The sequence below is a fragment of the Plasmodium relictum genome, assembly GCF_900005765.1.
Source record: "Plasmodium relictum strain SGS1 genome assembly, chromosome: 4".
Lineage (NCBI taxonomy): Eukaryota > Apicomplexa > Aconoidasida > Haemosporida > Plasmodiidae > Plasmodium > Plasmodium relictum.
In genome coordinates, this window is record NC_041682.1 from 553,699 (window position 1) to 569,148 (window position 15,450).

Genomic DNA, 15,450 nt, shown 5'->3' on the forward strand with positions numbered 1-15,450 from the left:
CTAAAAAAAAAATTTGTGTTTTTTATTATGTAGATATATATAAAATTTAAACTTAGCTTTATTTATAAAAAAAAAAAAGAAAAAAAAAAAAAAGTGTATAATACTGGATTAAAAAATAAATAAAAAATGAAATTTTTAATTATTTTATTTTTATTTTATTTATTTATTTATTTTTTTTTTTTTTGTCTAGAAAAATTGTAATTAATTTAATCTTAAGAAATTAAAATTTTATAAAATCTCTAAGAATTTTCTTCATTTGGTAATTTTTTATAAAAAGTTTGCATTATATTTTCTTTAATATTTTTATATATTAAAAATTGCAAATAATTATTCAATACTTTTTACAAAAAATTAAATAGCATAATGTGATTAGGATTTTTTTTTTTTTTTTTTTGTAATTAATAAAAATTTTAAACATTTTATTCAGAACAAAAACATTAATTTTCTTTTATTACCCAAAATAAATTTTTTTTTTAGTTTTTTTTTTCATGGAGTTGTAATTCTTTTGTTTGTTTTTCTTTTATTCATTTTTTTTTTTTTTATGTTACCTTTTAAAAAAAGAAAATTAATTTTGCTTTCAATTTTTTTTTTTTTTTTTTTTTTTTTTTTGTATGAATAATTTTAAAAAATAGGTAACATTTTAAGATATTAAAAAAAAAAAATATAATAAATTATTCTCATATAAGTTAATTATGATTTAATTTATTGTGATTGTATCTATACAAGGAATGTTTTAAAAATGTTCAGTTTTTTAAATAGAAAGTATAAATTATATAATTCGATAAACATTTTGAAAAATAAGGTCTATTTTTTTTCAGTTGAGTCAGAAAATAAAAGAAATAATTTTAAAGAAATAATAATAGAATCAGAAAAAGAAAAAAATATAAAAGACAAAATTTTACATTTAAGTAATGATGCAATAAATAAAATGAATGAAATAAATTTAAAATATAAAAATTCGAAAGCATTAAAAGTAAATGTTGAAGCTGGTGGGTGTTCAGGTTTTAAATATTCTTTTTCATTAATTGATAAAAATAAAATAAAAGAAAAAGATGTAGTTGTTTATGATAAGGAATGTGTTGTATTAATAGATAAAGAAGCAGTTGGAATTTTAAGAAATAGCAAAATACATTATACTAATAATCTTATTTCAAAAAAATTTATTATTGAAAATATTCAAAATATTTCATCAAAATGCTCTTGTGGAAATTCATTTGATATTAATTTATATTAATTATAAATGAATATATAATAGTAAAATAAAATTATAATAAAACATGACAAAAATCTAATATTCTAAGAGATGATAAATAAAAGAAAAATATTATATTTTTAAGTGAAATATATATATATATATATAAGAAAGTTATATTACCATGGAGATCCAATTTATTTCATAACATTTTTATTTCATTTGCTTTTTTTTTTAAATTATAATTTTTTTTATTTTTTAAAAGTTTGAAAACAGTGATCTTGAATTCATATGAGGAGTAACAATTATAAGATATAAGGACAAAAATATTTTAAAAATGCAAAAAGTGTATAATATTGCAATATATATATACATTTTGAAGATTTTTTTGAATGATTATTTAGACATAGTAAGAATTTCTTTATATTATGAAATATTTATTTATATAATCATAGTAATTAAATTTCTTTTGAAAATTTTTAAATTGTTTAATTCTTTTTATATATATTGAATTTTTTAATTAAAAGAATACATGACCACATTATTATATTATTAATTTGAATTGATAATTTTTTTAGATATAAAATTTATATTTTCTTTAAATTTTTAAATATTAAAAAAAAAGATAACTTTAATTAAGTAATTATTTGCACATCAAATATAGAATTTAAAAATTACTAATTTTATTTTTTTTTATTTCTTTTGAGAAGTTTGAAATTTTAGTTCATTACAACATAAATAAAAAAATAACACAAATTAAAAATATATTTTTTTGAAGTACTATACTTCATTTAAAAGTTCTTTATGGTTGATGTTTTCTGTGAATTTAATTAAAAAAATTACAAATAATATTATTAATTTGAAAAAAAAAATAAAACAAATTAATAATAATATAAAGTAAAATAGATATATAAAAAAAAATTAAATAATAAAATCAAAATTAAAATTAAAATCATAGAACTGTCTTATTTCAAATAAAAATTACGATAAATGAACTAAAAAAGAGATATAAAAAAACAAAATTAAAAATAGTTATAATTACAATTATAATTATAAAATAATGTTTTGCAATTTTTTTATTTTAATGTATCAACCTATCACTTTTGGTTTTTATTTTACAATAAAAACTTTTATCATTAGTTTTTGCTACTCACAATTATAAATATATTTAACTATGTACTTATTATATATATATATATATATATATATATATATATATACACTTTAAATCGTGTTTTAGATACATAAAAAAAAAAAAAAAATTGGAATTTTTGAATATGAAAATTATATTGTTATTTAATTTCTTTTTTTAAAAAAGAATATTTTATTTTTTTTTTTTTTATCATTAACGTTTATCTCACTTCGATTATGAATCTTATCTTTTAAGTTTTTTAAAAAATCATATATATTTAATTTAGAGTTTCTTTTTTTCGAATTCATGTGATTTATAAAAGTTAGATCTTTATTTTTAAACATTTTAAATATATTAAATTTTCTATTAAGCTTGAATTTATTTGTTTTTTCGCATTCGCTTGATTCATGTATTTTCTCTTCTTTTATACTATTATAATTTTGATTATGTTCTAATAAATTAAAGTTTTTTTTTTCTGAATTGTCATTCTTATTATTTATTACACAATTTTGAATCTCACATATGTTATTAAGCTCATATTTTTTATTTTTTATTTTATGTTCTTTATAAGAAAATATATTATTTTGTTTAATACTATTGTTAATAGTCAGATACTTTTTTAAATAACATTTTTTAATATTAAATATTTTACTTTCTATTCCTGAATGCACATATTTATGTTTGGTATTATAGTATCTTTTTATGTTTATGAAAGAATATTCATTTTTACTTTTTAATAAATTGTTAAAACTTACATGAACTTGTTTTAGTAAATAAAGATTATTCTTAATTCTCTTTTCATATTCCTTATCCATAACATCCATTCTAAAAAAATTATTGCTCTTTGCAATGTCTTTAATTTCACTTAATAAAGTAATATTTGAATCAATATTTGAGATATATGGAAAATTATCATTATTAATATAACTTGGGTTTGAAAAAGAAAAAATATTGGATGCATTACTATAATTAGAATTCTTTATATAATTGCAATACATTTTATTATTATATACCGTATTAATATTATTGTTATAACTCATATATATATCATTATTGTAGTTATAAACGATAATATCATTGTCATTTTTTTCTTTTGTGTTATAAAAGTCATAAATTTCATTAGATTCATCAACATATACATTTTCAATAGAAAGTTTATCGTATTTTATGATTTTCTTGTTATATTCATTTTTTAAATATTTTTTAATTTCTTTATTTTTTAAATTCTGATAATTTAAATGGCATAGTTCATTATTAGAGTCCTCTATATGATTGCTATTACTTTTATTAATTTTATTTATATCCTTATTTTGATAGTTTTTTTTATTACCATTATTAGAATTATAAGAATCACTAGAATTTTCATATATATTGTTATTAAAAGAATGTTCAGTCTGATTTTTATTTTCATTTATATCGTCTTCTTTATTTTTATTATCAATATTACAATTTAATGAATTACTATTTAAATTATCGTCATTTTTTTCGAAATCTTCTAATTCATATTTTATTTCTCGTCTACATACAGGGCAAAGAAAACTTTTATCATATTCAAATAATAAATATAAACAAGATATATGAAAACAATGACCACATGCAAGTTTTTTATAATTAATATGATAATTATAATCTCTACAAATAATACAAATGATATTGTTTAATTTTAGATATTTCTTATCTTCATTTTTAAAATAATTATTAAATAATTTTTCATTAATGAAGCAGTTTTTTGTGGATTTATAATTATTTTTCAAGCAAACTAAGCAATTCTTTAATTTCAAAAGGAGAAACAAATCAATAAAATTTAAAAATGATCCGTAAAAAAACCACATATAAATATATTCAAACATTTGTATTAAATTACTAATAATATTATTTAAACTTAATAAAAAATAGAAGTAAGTTGGCTTTTCGTAAAATATTTTTGAATTAAAATAATGATATGATGAAATTATAATTAAAAATATACAATTTATACAAATAATGATTGGTTCAAATAATATTATTACTTTAACTGCACTTTTTAAATTATAAAAAAAACTAAAAATTATTCTTAAAATAAATACACACTCAATTAAGGTAAAAAATGAATAAGACAATAACTTTATTCTTTTTTTATGTTCCATTTTAAAATTATTAAAAAGATAAATTCTTTCTTTAATAATTTTTATTCTAACTGATTCATAGATTAATGGAGTAAATATACATACCCAGCAAATTGCTTCCTTAATATTTAAAGTTGTAATTAAAAATATCAAAATTAATAAATTCATCTATATAATTAAAAAAAAAAATAAAAAATATAATAAAACTATATTAATTTATTATTTATTTATTATTATTATTTTATTTTATTTTTTCTAATTTTTTATATTTTAAATTATTAAAAAAATATATTATATCAAACCATTTGATGGATTAACTCTTCTTTTGCTTTTTGGAGTTCTACTGCTAGAATATTTCCTGTAAATATTAAAAAAAATATTATATAGGGTAATCAAAATAAATAATTGGAAAGAATTAAAAAATAAATAATAAAAAAAAAAAGAAAGAAAAAAAAAAACAAAAACAAAAAAAAAACAAAAACAAAAAAATACTAAAAGATTAAATCTTAACCTAAAAAAATGTAATTAAAAAACTTATTAATAAGCCTGATGATATAAAACTCGAAATTCCATATTAATAAAATGTTCCTAAACGTATATATATATACAAAGGTAAATAAAATTATATGTCTATATATATGTAAAGGTAAATATATAAATAGGTATTTTTTACATAAAATAAATGTACAAAATTATAAAAAGTCAATATATCAATTTATAAGAAAAAAAAAAATAATAATATACATAAATGGGTATGTATATTTTTATTACCATTTATTTTGAATATAATGAGAAAAGGATTTGAAATTTAAAAAAGACATATACAAAGATATAAAAGTAAGAAGAGTATATATAAAAAAATGAAAATAATTCATTTTATATCATAAATATATATATATATATATATATATATGACTTCTTTTTCTTTTAATTTTCCCTTAAATATACAGATATTAAAACAGCATCACAATTTGAAGTGTTATTCAGTTTTATTTTTTCTTTTTATTTTTTCCAAAAAATTTATATTCTTAAAAAGAAATATTTAGTTTAATATTTTTACTTAATTCGTCAAAAATTGAAAATATAAATTTTTTTTTTTCCTTTTTTTCATTTGTTTATTCCTATTATTCTTATATATAACTAAAAAGTTTATTATTGAAAGACTATATATTATCATAAAATTTTGTAATTTTTAAATAAAAATAAAATGATGTTCTCATATTAATATTATATCGTCCTTTACTAATTTTCTATTTTTTATATTAATCTTCAAAGAAGAAAAGCATGATATAAACAATAATTTTCAATTGAATATATTAAAAAATAAATTAATAAATAAAAAAAAAAACATATAAAAAATAAATAGTATAAAAAAAATTATTTATATATGAAATTCTCAAAATTGAAAAAAATGGAATTACTTAAAAATACTAAAGTGTGTAATACAAAAAGAAAAATTGTGCCTACTGAAGAAATTTATAATGATCCAATTTAAAAAAAAAAAAGGAAAAAGAAAAAAATAAGCTATAAAAAATATAATTACGTTTAAGTTTTTCTTTCTTTTCTTTGTAATCATAATTTTATAATAAAATTATTTTAAAAGAATTCTATTGTAATTAACATTATAACAAAAATAAAAAAAAAATTTTGTGAACATATTTAATGAATGAAAAAAAATACATCTATTTAATTCATTCTTTTTTAATTTGCCCCTTTTTTTTTTAAATTTTTTATTTTTCTTTAGAAAACAGTTAAATTTAACTTTTACTAATTTATTTTAATACATAAATTATATTTTTAAGATGTTATATATGCATTATCTTTTTGTATTACAATTAAAATTTCACAAACATATATATATTTGGAGAAAATAAAGTATATTATTTGAAATTTTATTTTTTTGATTCTCCTTTTTTTTATTTAGTATCAAAAAAAAAGAAAAAATAATACGATTAAAATAATTTTCCTAATAATAAGGTTAGTATTTTTTTTTTTTATTACCAACAGTTACATTTTAAAAAAGTGTAAAATAAATAATAATGAAATTTTAATAAAATTAGCTCATGTATGTTTATATATGTATACTATTATTTTTTTCAATATATTCGTACTTATGAAATTTTTTTGTTTAATAAAAATTAGTAAATTAATATAAATATAAAACGTGTAATTCTATAATTTTTTATGGAATTTTTAATAAGAAACTAAAAAATATGGAGTTATATAAATAGATAAAATATATTATAGTATATTTTATTTAAAAATATTTAATCATATATATTTTTCTTTTTTCATTTAGCTTCAGGATAAAAAAAAATAATATTTTCAAATAAATGAATCAAAATAAAAAATAAGAAAAAATCAATAATACTCAATAATTCATTTTATTTTAAATATTTTTATGTAAAACTGATTTATAAAATATATATATATATATATATATATAGGTACAATCAGGTAAAGAAAAAGAAAACGGAAATGAAACTGATTTTTTTTATTTCATAAAAAAAAAAAAAAATTAGCATAAATAATTTTTGGGATTATTCATAATTTAATTACTAAAAAAAATTGTTTTATAAAAATAATGTAATTATACATAAAACAACAATAAATTAGTGGAATAATAATAAAAAGAGATTTTTTTTTTTTTTTTTCTCTGTCTATAAGTTAACATGACTAATTTTTGTATTAAAATCATATATTTTCCTTTTAATTTTATCCATATCTATTAAAAATGAAAAAAAATAAAAACAATAATATATACATACATTTTAATTTATATGAAATATACTATAAGTATAAAAAATTAAAATATGTACATTTATATATATTACCTTCATAAGCATAAGAAAAAATATTAGAAATAGAATCATTTGATTGTAGTGATAATTTATCATCTGCATAAAAAAAAAAATTTTTATAAAAATGGAAAAACATTCATATAATACACATTTTATAAAAATAATTAGAAAAATTTTAAATATATATATATATATATATATATATATGGAAGATATTTAGAGAAAATGAGAAATTATATCGGAAAAATAAGTTATTTTTTATTTAATAAATTATACCTGCTATAGTTGTACAGTCAGGAGATATGTCTGAATTATAAAAAAATAGAGGATATTTTTTCATAAGATTTAGACGATTTGATGAGGTATCATCATTTTTAAAACTTAACATAGAGGGTATCTTGTTATTGCTAATTTTTAATTGAGTTTTTTTAATATTTAATTTTTCTTTTATCATTTTGTGATTTTTTTCTTGGGCATTTTGTAGTAATAACCGAAAAGGCTCATATATATGTGATTGAATTTTCTGATGTATTATATCAATAAACTTATATAGATTCCCAATACATGTATAAGCCTTAATAATTCTTCCTTGATATTTCAAATAGTGTAATTTTAATATAAAATTTAATAGCAATTTTTTGTTGCAGAAATAAATAAAATTTTCAATACTAATAATAAAAACTTCTATTTTGCTTAAATGCCTATATTTAAACAGATAAGGGTATTTATCATAAAATTTTAATAAATCCAGTATATATCTTTTATTTTTTTTAATTAATATTAATTCCAACATCTTCATTGAATAAATAAGTCTACTTTTATTATTATCTTGAAAACATTTTAATACAAAAAAATAAAAGGAGTTATGAACTTTTCTCTGAATAATTTTACTTAAAATATATACAAAGATAGAACAATATTTTAAACAATGATTGAAATGCTTATTATTTATTTGCGGTCCTTTTAATCTATAATAGTATTTTACTAAATTCTCTTTAACTTTGAATTTATATATACATTCTAATTTATTTATTCCTTTTTCTATTGCTATTTTATCTAAATTATTACATAATTCATTATTTGCATAAATTAAATTATCACATATAATTTTATTTTTTCTCTCTTTTTCCTGAAAAATATGTTTCTGTAATTTTAAAAATGCATAGTATTTCTGATTTTCTATTGTTTTTGAAATTATTCTAACTAAATTGTAAACATTTTTTTCAATAAAAAATTTTACGTTTAATCTATTATCTCTTATACGTAAATAACCAAGAAATATCCTTTTGAAATATAATTTATACATTACAAAAGAAAAATAAGAAATATGATCATAATTAAATTTTAGTTTTGATAATACAAAGCATTTAATTCTTCTATCATATTCTAATAGAATACTGTTTAAATGCGTTATAGTATAGGAGAATGCATTTTTCCCTTTACTTAAAATACGATTATTATTTACGAAGTAATTAAAATAATTAGTCATTTTTTTTTTATATAAACTATATAACACATTAAATAATAAATAAGTATTTTGCTTATCCAATTTTTCTTGATAAACAGTTTTTTCCTTAATAATCATATTGAATAAAATGCTGTTTGTTTTAACTTGATAATTAACAATACTCTTTTCGTAGGTTTTAATTAATAATAAATTAAAATAATTCTGAAGTTTTTTTCTTAAAGAAAATTCTAATTTATCCATCATTCCTTGTATTAATTTAGATCTTTGTTTTTTAATATATTCTATTTTTTTTAAGTAAGCATGTTTTAATTTTAATTTATGAAAAAAAAGTTTGAAGATAAATTTTCTTAATATTTTTTCTACATTTTGCAAGAGTTGTCTTAGGTATAGAATATGCATCTTTTTATATTTTTCAATAATATAACTATAAACTGTTTCTATATCTATGTATTCTTTATTTTTTGATTCTTTCATTAAAATTGGTTCAACTTTGCTTTTGATCTTATTATATACTTCAATTTTATTTGTTCTAAATAATAATGTGACCTTTTTTTCAGATTGTTTTTTTTTTTTAAAAACATAAACTAATTTAAATAAAAAAATTTTCCTTCTTTCATTTTTTTTGAGCATATTTATTTCTAGTATATTACTGTAAGATATGCAAGTTATTATATTTTTTTCATTTTTTTTAATAAGTAAATAATTACAAGATAAATTCATAGTCACAGGAATAAATTTTCTAAAAACTAGGCCAATATTCATTTCAATTTCATAGGCATCTTCTTTTTTAATAAGATTTTTTACTTCATCATTTATATCTTTATAATGTTTTTTATTTATTTCTAATTTTGTTAAATCTATATTACTTAATGATCTGTTATGAAATAAATTTACTGGTTGACTATTGTAGTCATATATATCATTTTTCTCATTTAATCTAAATACACATATTTCTTCAAAGAATAATTTATTCATTTTTTTTTCTTCTATATCTTTAACAATAATATCATTTAAACAAAAATTTTCAACATTATTAATATTTTTTTCACATAAAATATCAAAACTATTTAAATCCTCATTACTGATAAAGTTTATTTCATTATTATTTAATAATGTATTATCTATCGAATTACTATAATTTTTTAATTTACTCTTTTCATTATTCATACTTATTTTTTCGAATATAACTTTTTTACTTTTTATCTCTTTTTTATAACTTATATAATTTTTGCTAATGGTATTATCTTTGAGCTTTTTCATTTTAACGGAATTATTTTTTCTTCCATTCTTAAAATTTATTAAATTAAATGTATTATTATTACTTGAGCTGGTAAAAGTTTCCAAAGTATGATTATATAACTTAAAATTTTCGATAGATGAAATATTAGAATTACTAAAGCTAGCATTATGTAGTATAAAATTATTACTGCAATTGTTACTAATATTATTATTAATATTTTTATTAATATATGTATTATCACTGTAAATATTATTAATATAATTGGTATTTTCGTTTGAATCATTAGTAGATTTATTATTATTACTACTATTTAATTTACATTTTTTATTTTTTTCGTCATTATCAAAATGAATTATTTCCTTCTTATCTTCTCTTAAATTTTTTGAAGAATCAATATCCTTATTTACTTCTTTTATAATAGTTTTATCTGGTTTATTAAAAATTATGTTTTCTTTACTTTTAAGTATTTCTAAAACCTTTTTACACAAAAAAGAATTCATTGAATCATGAGCTATTTTATTTTTATAGATCAGATTATCTATTTTATCATTATGATTATTTTTTTTGTTTTCATCCTTTTTGTGTTCATAGATATAATCAGTATCATTTATTCTATGAAAATAAGAATCATTTAAAACAGTACAATTTAGACTATCATTTAGTTTTCCCATATTTGTTTTATAGTTAAAATTATTTTTGTTATCTGCAATATTCTTTTTTTTTTTCTTTTTTTTAATTTTATCATATTTCTTATTAAAACATAAATTACTATCTGAATCCTGAGTACACAATTTATTTGTGCTTTTATTTAAAGAATTAAATAAATTTCCTTCATTTTTTTCATTATCTGAAACTTCATTTGAATGCTTCAATATAGCACAACTTTTTATTTCTATTTCATTTGCTATTATGCCATTATCCAATTTAACTTTATCAATTGAATCTTCATGCAAATTACAATGTTCGTTAATATTATTTTTATCTATATTTTTATTTCTTTTGCTAAACTTATTTTCATTAATTGAATTATTTATTTTTTTTTTATTAAATTTAGACAAAATTTCAGTATTAGCTTCTTCTTGCTTCTTTTTTTGATATTCTTTATAAGAATGAATTAACTTACTTATGTTTATGTTACATTTTTCAGTATATTCTACATCATTATTCCTTTTCTTGAATTTTGAATTATTGTCATGATGTGTAATTGATTCTTGATTATTGATGCCATAAATAAATTTTTTATTAAAGTTATTTTCTTTATTAGTTTCTTCGGATACATAATTTTTGTTGCAATTTGTGGTATTATTCTTTAAAAAGCAATCATTTAATAAATTTTGTTTTTCTTTATTTAAAAATATATTGGTATTTCCATTACATACTGGTTCTACATAACTGTATAACTTCGTTTTGTTACTGTCTGAACATACTTTATTTTCTTTACTAATAATTGGACTCTTTAAATATTCATTTTCTATTTCCTGCTTATTTAAATCATTTTTGTTTTTAATGAAATTATTTATTTTTTTTTTTTTATTAACATTTAAATTGCTTTCATGTTCGTTCTTTAAACCACTTAAAAATAGTAAGTTATTATGTAATAGAGTTTTTACATCATTATTCCTTATTGCGCATGGATAATTTGCAAATTTTAAGTTATTGTGAACATTTTCATGGGTAGAAATATGACTTTCTGGATTTTTACGTAAACTTAAATTATTTTTTAATTCTGAATTGGAATATACTGGATCAATTTTTTTATTTATGTTGAATATTTGACTATTTATTATTTTATAATCACTATGTTTCAATGTAGGAAAAAACTCAATATTTCTTGTAGTTGCTTTATCTGAGTTATTTATCATATTAGAGTCCATTTTTTCTAAGCCATTTAATTGCCTTGTATATAATTTTTTTACATGAAGCTTAATATCTTTATTTATATCACTTACTTCAATTTTTATATCATTTTTCTTTGTATTGGCTTTTTCATTGTTGTCTTTACTTTTCTGAAATATTATATCTGTATATATACCATTTTTTTCTTTTAAGTATGTTATGTTTTTATTATGACAATTACTACTACTATTCTCAAATGATTTGTTTAAATTTCCATGATTATAGACATATAACTTATTCCATTTATCAGTACTCATTTTTTCTAAATGGATTGGTAGAATAATGTCATATAATGAAAATGTGAAAATTTATAAAAGTCTAAAAAAATTTATAAATTAAACATATGTACTTATAAAAATTCATGCGCACACACACACACACACGCACACATACACGTAAACAAAAAAATAAATAAATAAAAAAAAAAAACAATAAAATATTAGAAAAAATAGTTATAAAAAAATGAAAATATATATATAGAAAGCAGTAGAATGAGATAAAATTTATAATAATATATATAATAAATCATAGAAATATACATACAATGATGAAAAAAAACATACTAAATCTTGAAAAAAGAAAAAAAAAAAAAAAGAAAATAAAGCTAGGGTTATTATAATTAATTTTCAAATAATTAAAAAAAAAAAAAATAGATCATTTTCTTTACCTTTTAAAATTATTATATATATATTACAAATTATGTTATCATATTGAAAATTTTATCATTTTTATCTATATACAAGTGTACATGTACTTTATAAAGTGAATTTCATTATTTTAGCACTAAATCAAGTTTTCTGTTAATTTTTAATATAGTAATTGAATCATGTATTTCACATATTTACATAAAAAACGTTGTATAATTTTTATGAAAAGTAATTTTACTAAACGGAAAAAAATATAAATATTTAATATCATTTATGGATCATATATTTCAAGATTAATAATAATTAAAGCAATTAGTTTTTTTTATTTATTATAAGAAAAAACTATTTTCATAATAAAAATTTAAATTATACATTATGTAAATTTATATATATAAACTAAATAAAAAAAAACTAATATGACTATAGTAATCTAAATATTATATTTGTGTTCCATAATTACCAAGGATAATTTAATTTTTTCATTTTCAAGTTTTAAAATTTATCGTTTTAACAAAAAATGAAAGTAATTATATGTAGAGCTATTAAATGTAAAACAAAAATATTAGTTAATATTAATCTAAAAAAAATAAAATAATATGGAAGGAATTATTAGATATCATGAATTTCAAAAAAAAAAAAATACAAAAAGCATATATTTTTTTTTTTTTTTTCGTGATATATATTGTTGCGTTTTGTTAATACTTTTGCTTATATACATTTCTCTTAAAGTAAAAATTAAAATTTTAACTTCAAATATCAATAAAAGAAAAATTGTATTTTATGAAAAAAATTTCCATATATATATTTTTTTTTGTTTTTTTGATTTCTTGTTCATTTTAAAAATTTAGTATTATCGTGTTTTCATATAATTTGTTTTCTTTTTTTTTATTTCACAGAAGTATATTATTATGAAAGTTTACATTATTTACGAACTTTCAAAAAATAAAAAAATGAAATAAAATATGAACTGTTCATGTTATGTCTATTTATAGTTTACATTTATCATTTTGTGTTCATAAATAATCTTATATGAAATTAATATTTAGGCAATGCTACATTAAAAACATATTTTTTATATCTTTAATGAAAATTTTTTAGTTTTTATCTTTTTTATTATATGAAAGATTAATTTAAAAAATTAACCTTAGTGGTAAAATATTATGAATAAAAAAATAAAAAATTATAAGTTTACAACTCTTATTCCATAAGATTAAAATATAGACATATAAAAAATTTTAATATAACCGTTTTTCGTTTATTATATTAATACAAAAAGTTAAAAAAAGAAAAAATTAAAGGAAATATGTATTAAATATTAAAGTAAACATGTTAAAATTATTTTTTTATGATTAATTTTACAGGAACTAATTAAAAACAGGTATATATGTTTAATTAAATGAAAATAAATTTAGAAATTTAATTTGTGTAGATATTAATTTTAATAGGTAAAATAAAGAATAACTTTCTGAGAATAATTTGGTAGTTCATAATCTTTTTATATAGTTATATTTCTTAATTTAAATAAATTTAAAGAAACATTTTATTTATAAGTATTATAAAAATCAAAAACTCCGAAGTTCATTTAATATTATTTTATAAAGTGATTTTTTTTTTAAACTATAAAAAAATATTTAAATTTTTAATATTAATTACCACATTTCTATTTTATTTAGTATAGGAATGTTTTAATTTTATTTATCATTTTAATATAAAAGATTCTTTACTTCTCACAATTAACTTTTACGATATATATAACTTTAACATATACACTATTATTTTTTTTTTTTTTTTTGTATTTCCTAATTTAAATAACATTGTTACATACTCAGTTTACACATTTATTTATAATAATACTAATATTTTTTTAAAATATATGCTTATGCTCATATTTAGTTAATAATTTTTATTTCTATTATATTTTAAGATTTATTAGTCTATTTTTTTGAGAAATTAAATAGTTTATTAGATAACTTTAACTTACTTTATTTTTTTTATTTTATAATTAAAAAATATCTAAAAAAAAAGAATAAAAGTCTTAAGTATTTACATTTCCTTCCTTTTTTTAATGTTATATTTTGAAGAATTTTTTACTCATTCATTATTTAGACAAATGAAATAATTCCAAAAGTATAAAGTATATTCATGAGAAATTATAAAATTAAAGATTTAATAGTTGTTTTGATTAAGTATTTGCTAAACATAGTTTCCTGGTATTGTAATAATAGTATTTATTAAAATATCACCATTTTATATATTCCTTATGAGGAATTGACTAAAGTTTTGAATGTAGAAAAAAAAGAAAAAGTAATTCAATAAAAGAAGAAATTAATTATAATAGTATACAACAAACAAAATACAAGTAATTAAAAAAGATAAAAAATATAAAAGGTAAATTTTAAAAAAGTAGTTAAAATATGTTAAAAAAAAAATGAATTTGCCAATAATAATATCAACTTAAGGGTACAATAAAAAATCCTATTAAGAAAAATGAAATAAATCATGATGATTGTCATTTGATACAAATAATCATATAATATTTATAAAATACATAGCTAAATAAATTAATAAATAAGCAAAACAGAAAACATTTGATAACTATTTTATAAAAAAGAGTAATTTTTCTGACTTATTTTTGTTTTAATACATCCTTCTATGAAAAATTTAAAGATATCAAATAAAATCCAAAAAAATATTATAGTATTTTTAATAAACACGAGAACTATGCGATGAATAAACCAATTAAAAACCAAAGTGGTGTAGCATATAGAAAATTATTCTCAAATAATAATTAGAAATGGGATTCTAATAAAATGTATAAATGAAATTTGACGTGTGAAATGTGTGCATATTAAAAATTCTTTAAATTATTAAAAGATTAACTTTTAATAATTCAGGCATCATTTTTTTTTTTAATAAAGTATAATTTTTTCCACATACATTCATACGTGTTTACTATTACACTTTTTAAT

At 16.4% G+C, this 15,450-nt stretch overlaps 3 protein-coding genes across 3 annotated transcripts; 1 reads left to right on the forward strand and 2 right to left on the reverse strand.

The window, feature by feature from the left end:
• Window positions 1-739: 739 nt before the first annotated feature.
• IscA1 (iron-sulfur assembly protein, putative) lies at window positions 740-1,234 on the forward strand (the record flags this gene model as incomplete). Its single annotated transcript, XM_028680296.1, has 1 exon — window positions 740-1,234. The coding sequence occupies one exon, from the start codon at window positions 740-742 to the stop codon at window positions 1,232-1,234; it is 495 nt and encodes a 164-aa protein (XP_028531807.1).
• Window positions 1,235-2,488: 1,254 nt separating this feature from the next.
• Window positions 2,489-5,304, reverse strand: PRELSG_0414900 (zinc finger protein, putative; the record flags this gene model as incomplete). The annotated part of the gene is made up of 4 exons (XM_028680297.1): window positions 2,489-4,597; window positions 4,732-4,787; window positions 4,941-5,017; window positions 5,201-5,304. The coding sequence occupies 4 exons, from the start codon at window positions 5,302-5,304 to the stop codon at window positions 2,489-2,491; spliced, it is 2,346 nt and encodes a 781-aa protein (XP_028531808.1).
• A 1,785-nt stretch (window positions 5,305-7,089) lies between these two features.
• On the reverse strand, window positions 7,090-12,091 carry PRELSG_0415000 (conserved Plasmodium protein, unknown function; the record flags this gene model as incomplete). The annotated part of the gene is made up of 3 exons (XM_028680298.1): window positions 7,090-7,154; window positions 7,264-7,326; window positions 7,507-12,091. The coding sequence occupies 3 exons, from the start codon at window positions 12,089-12,091 to the stop codon at window positions 7,090-7,092; spliced, it is 4,713 nt and encodes a 1,570-aa protein (XP_028531809.1).
• Between the last annotated feature and the right edge of the window lie 3,359 nt (window positions 12,092-15,450).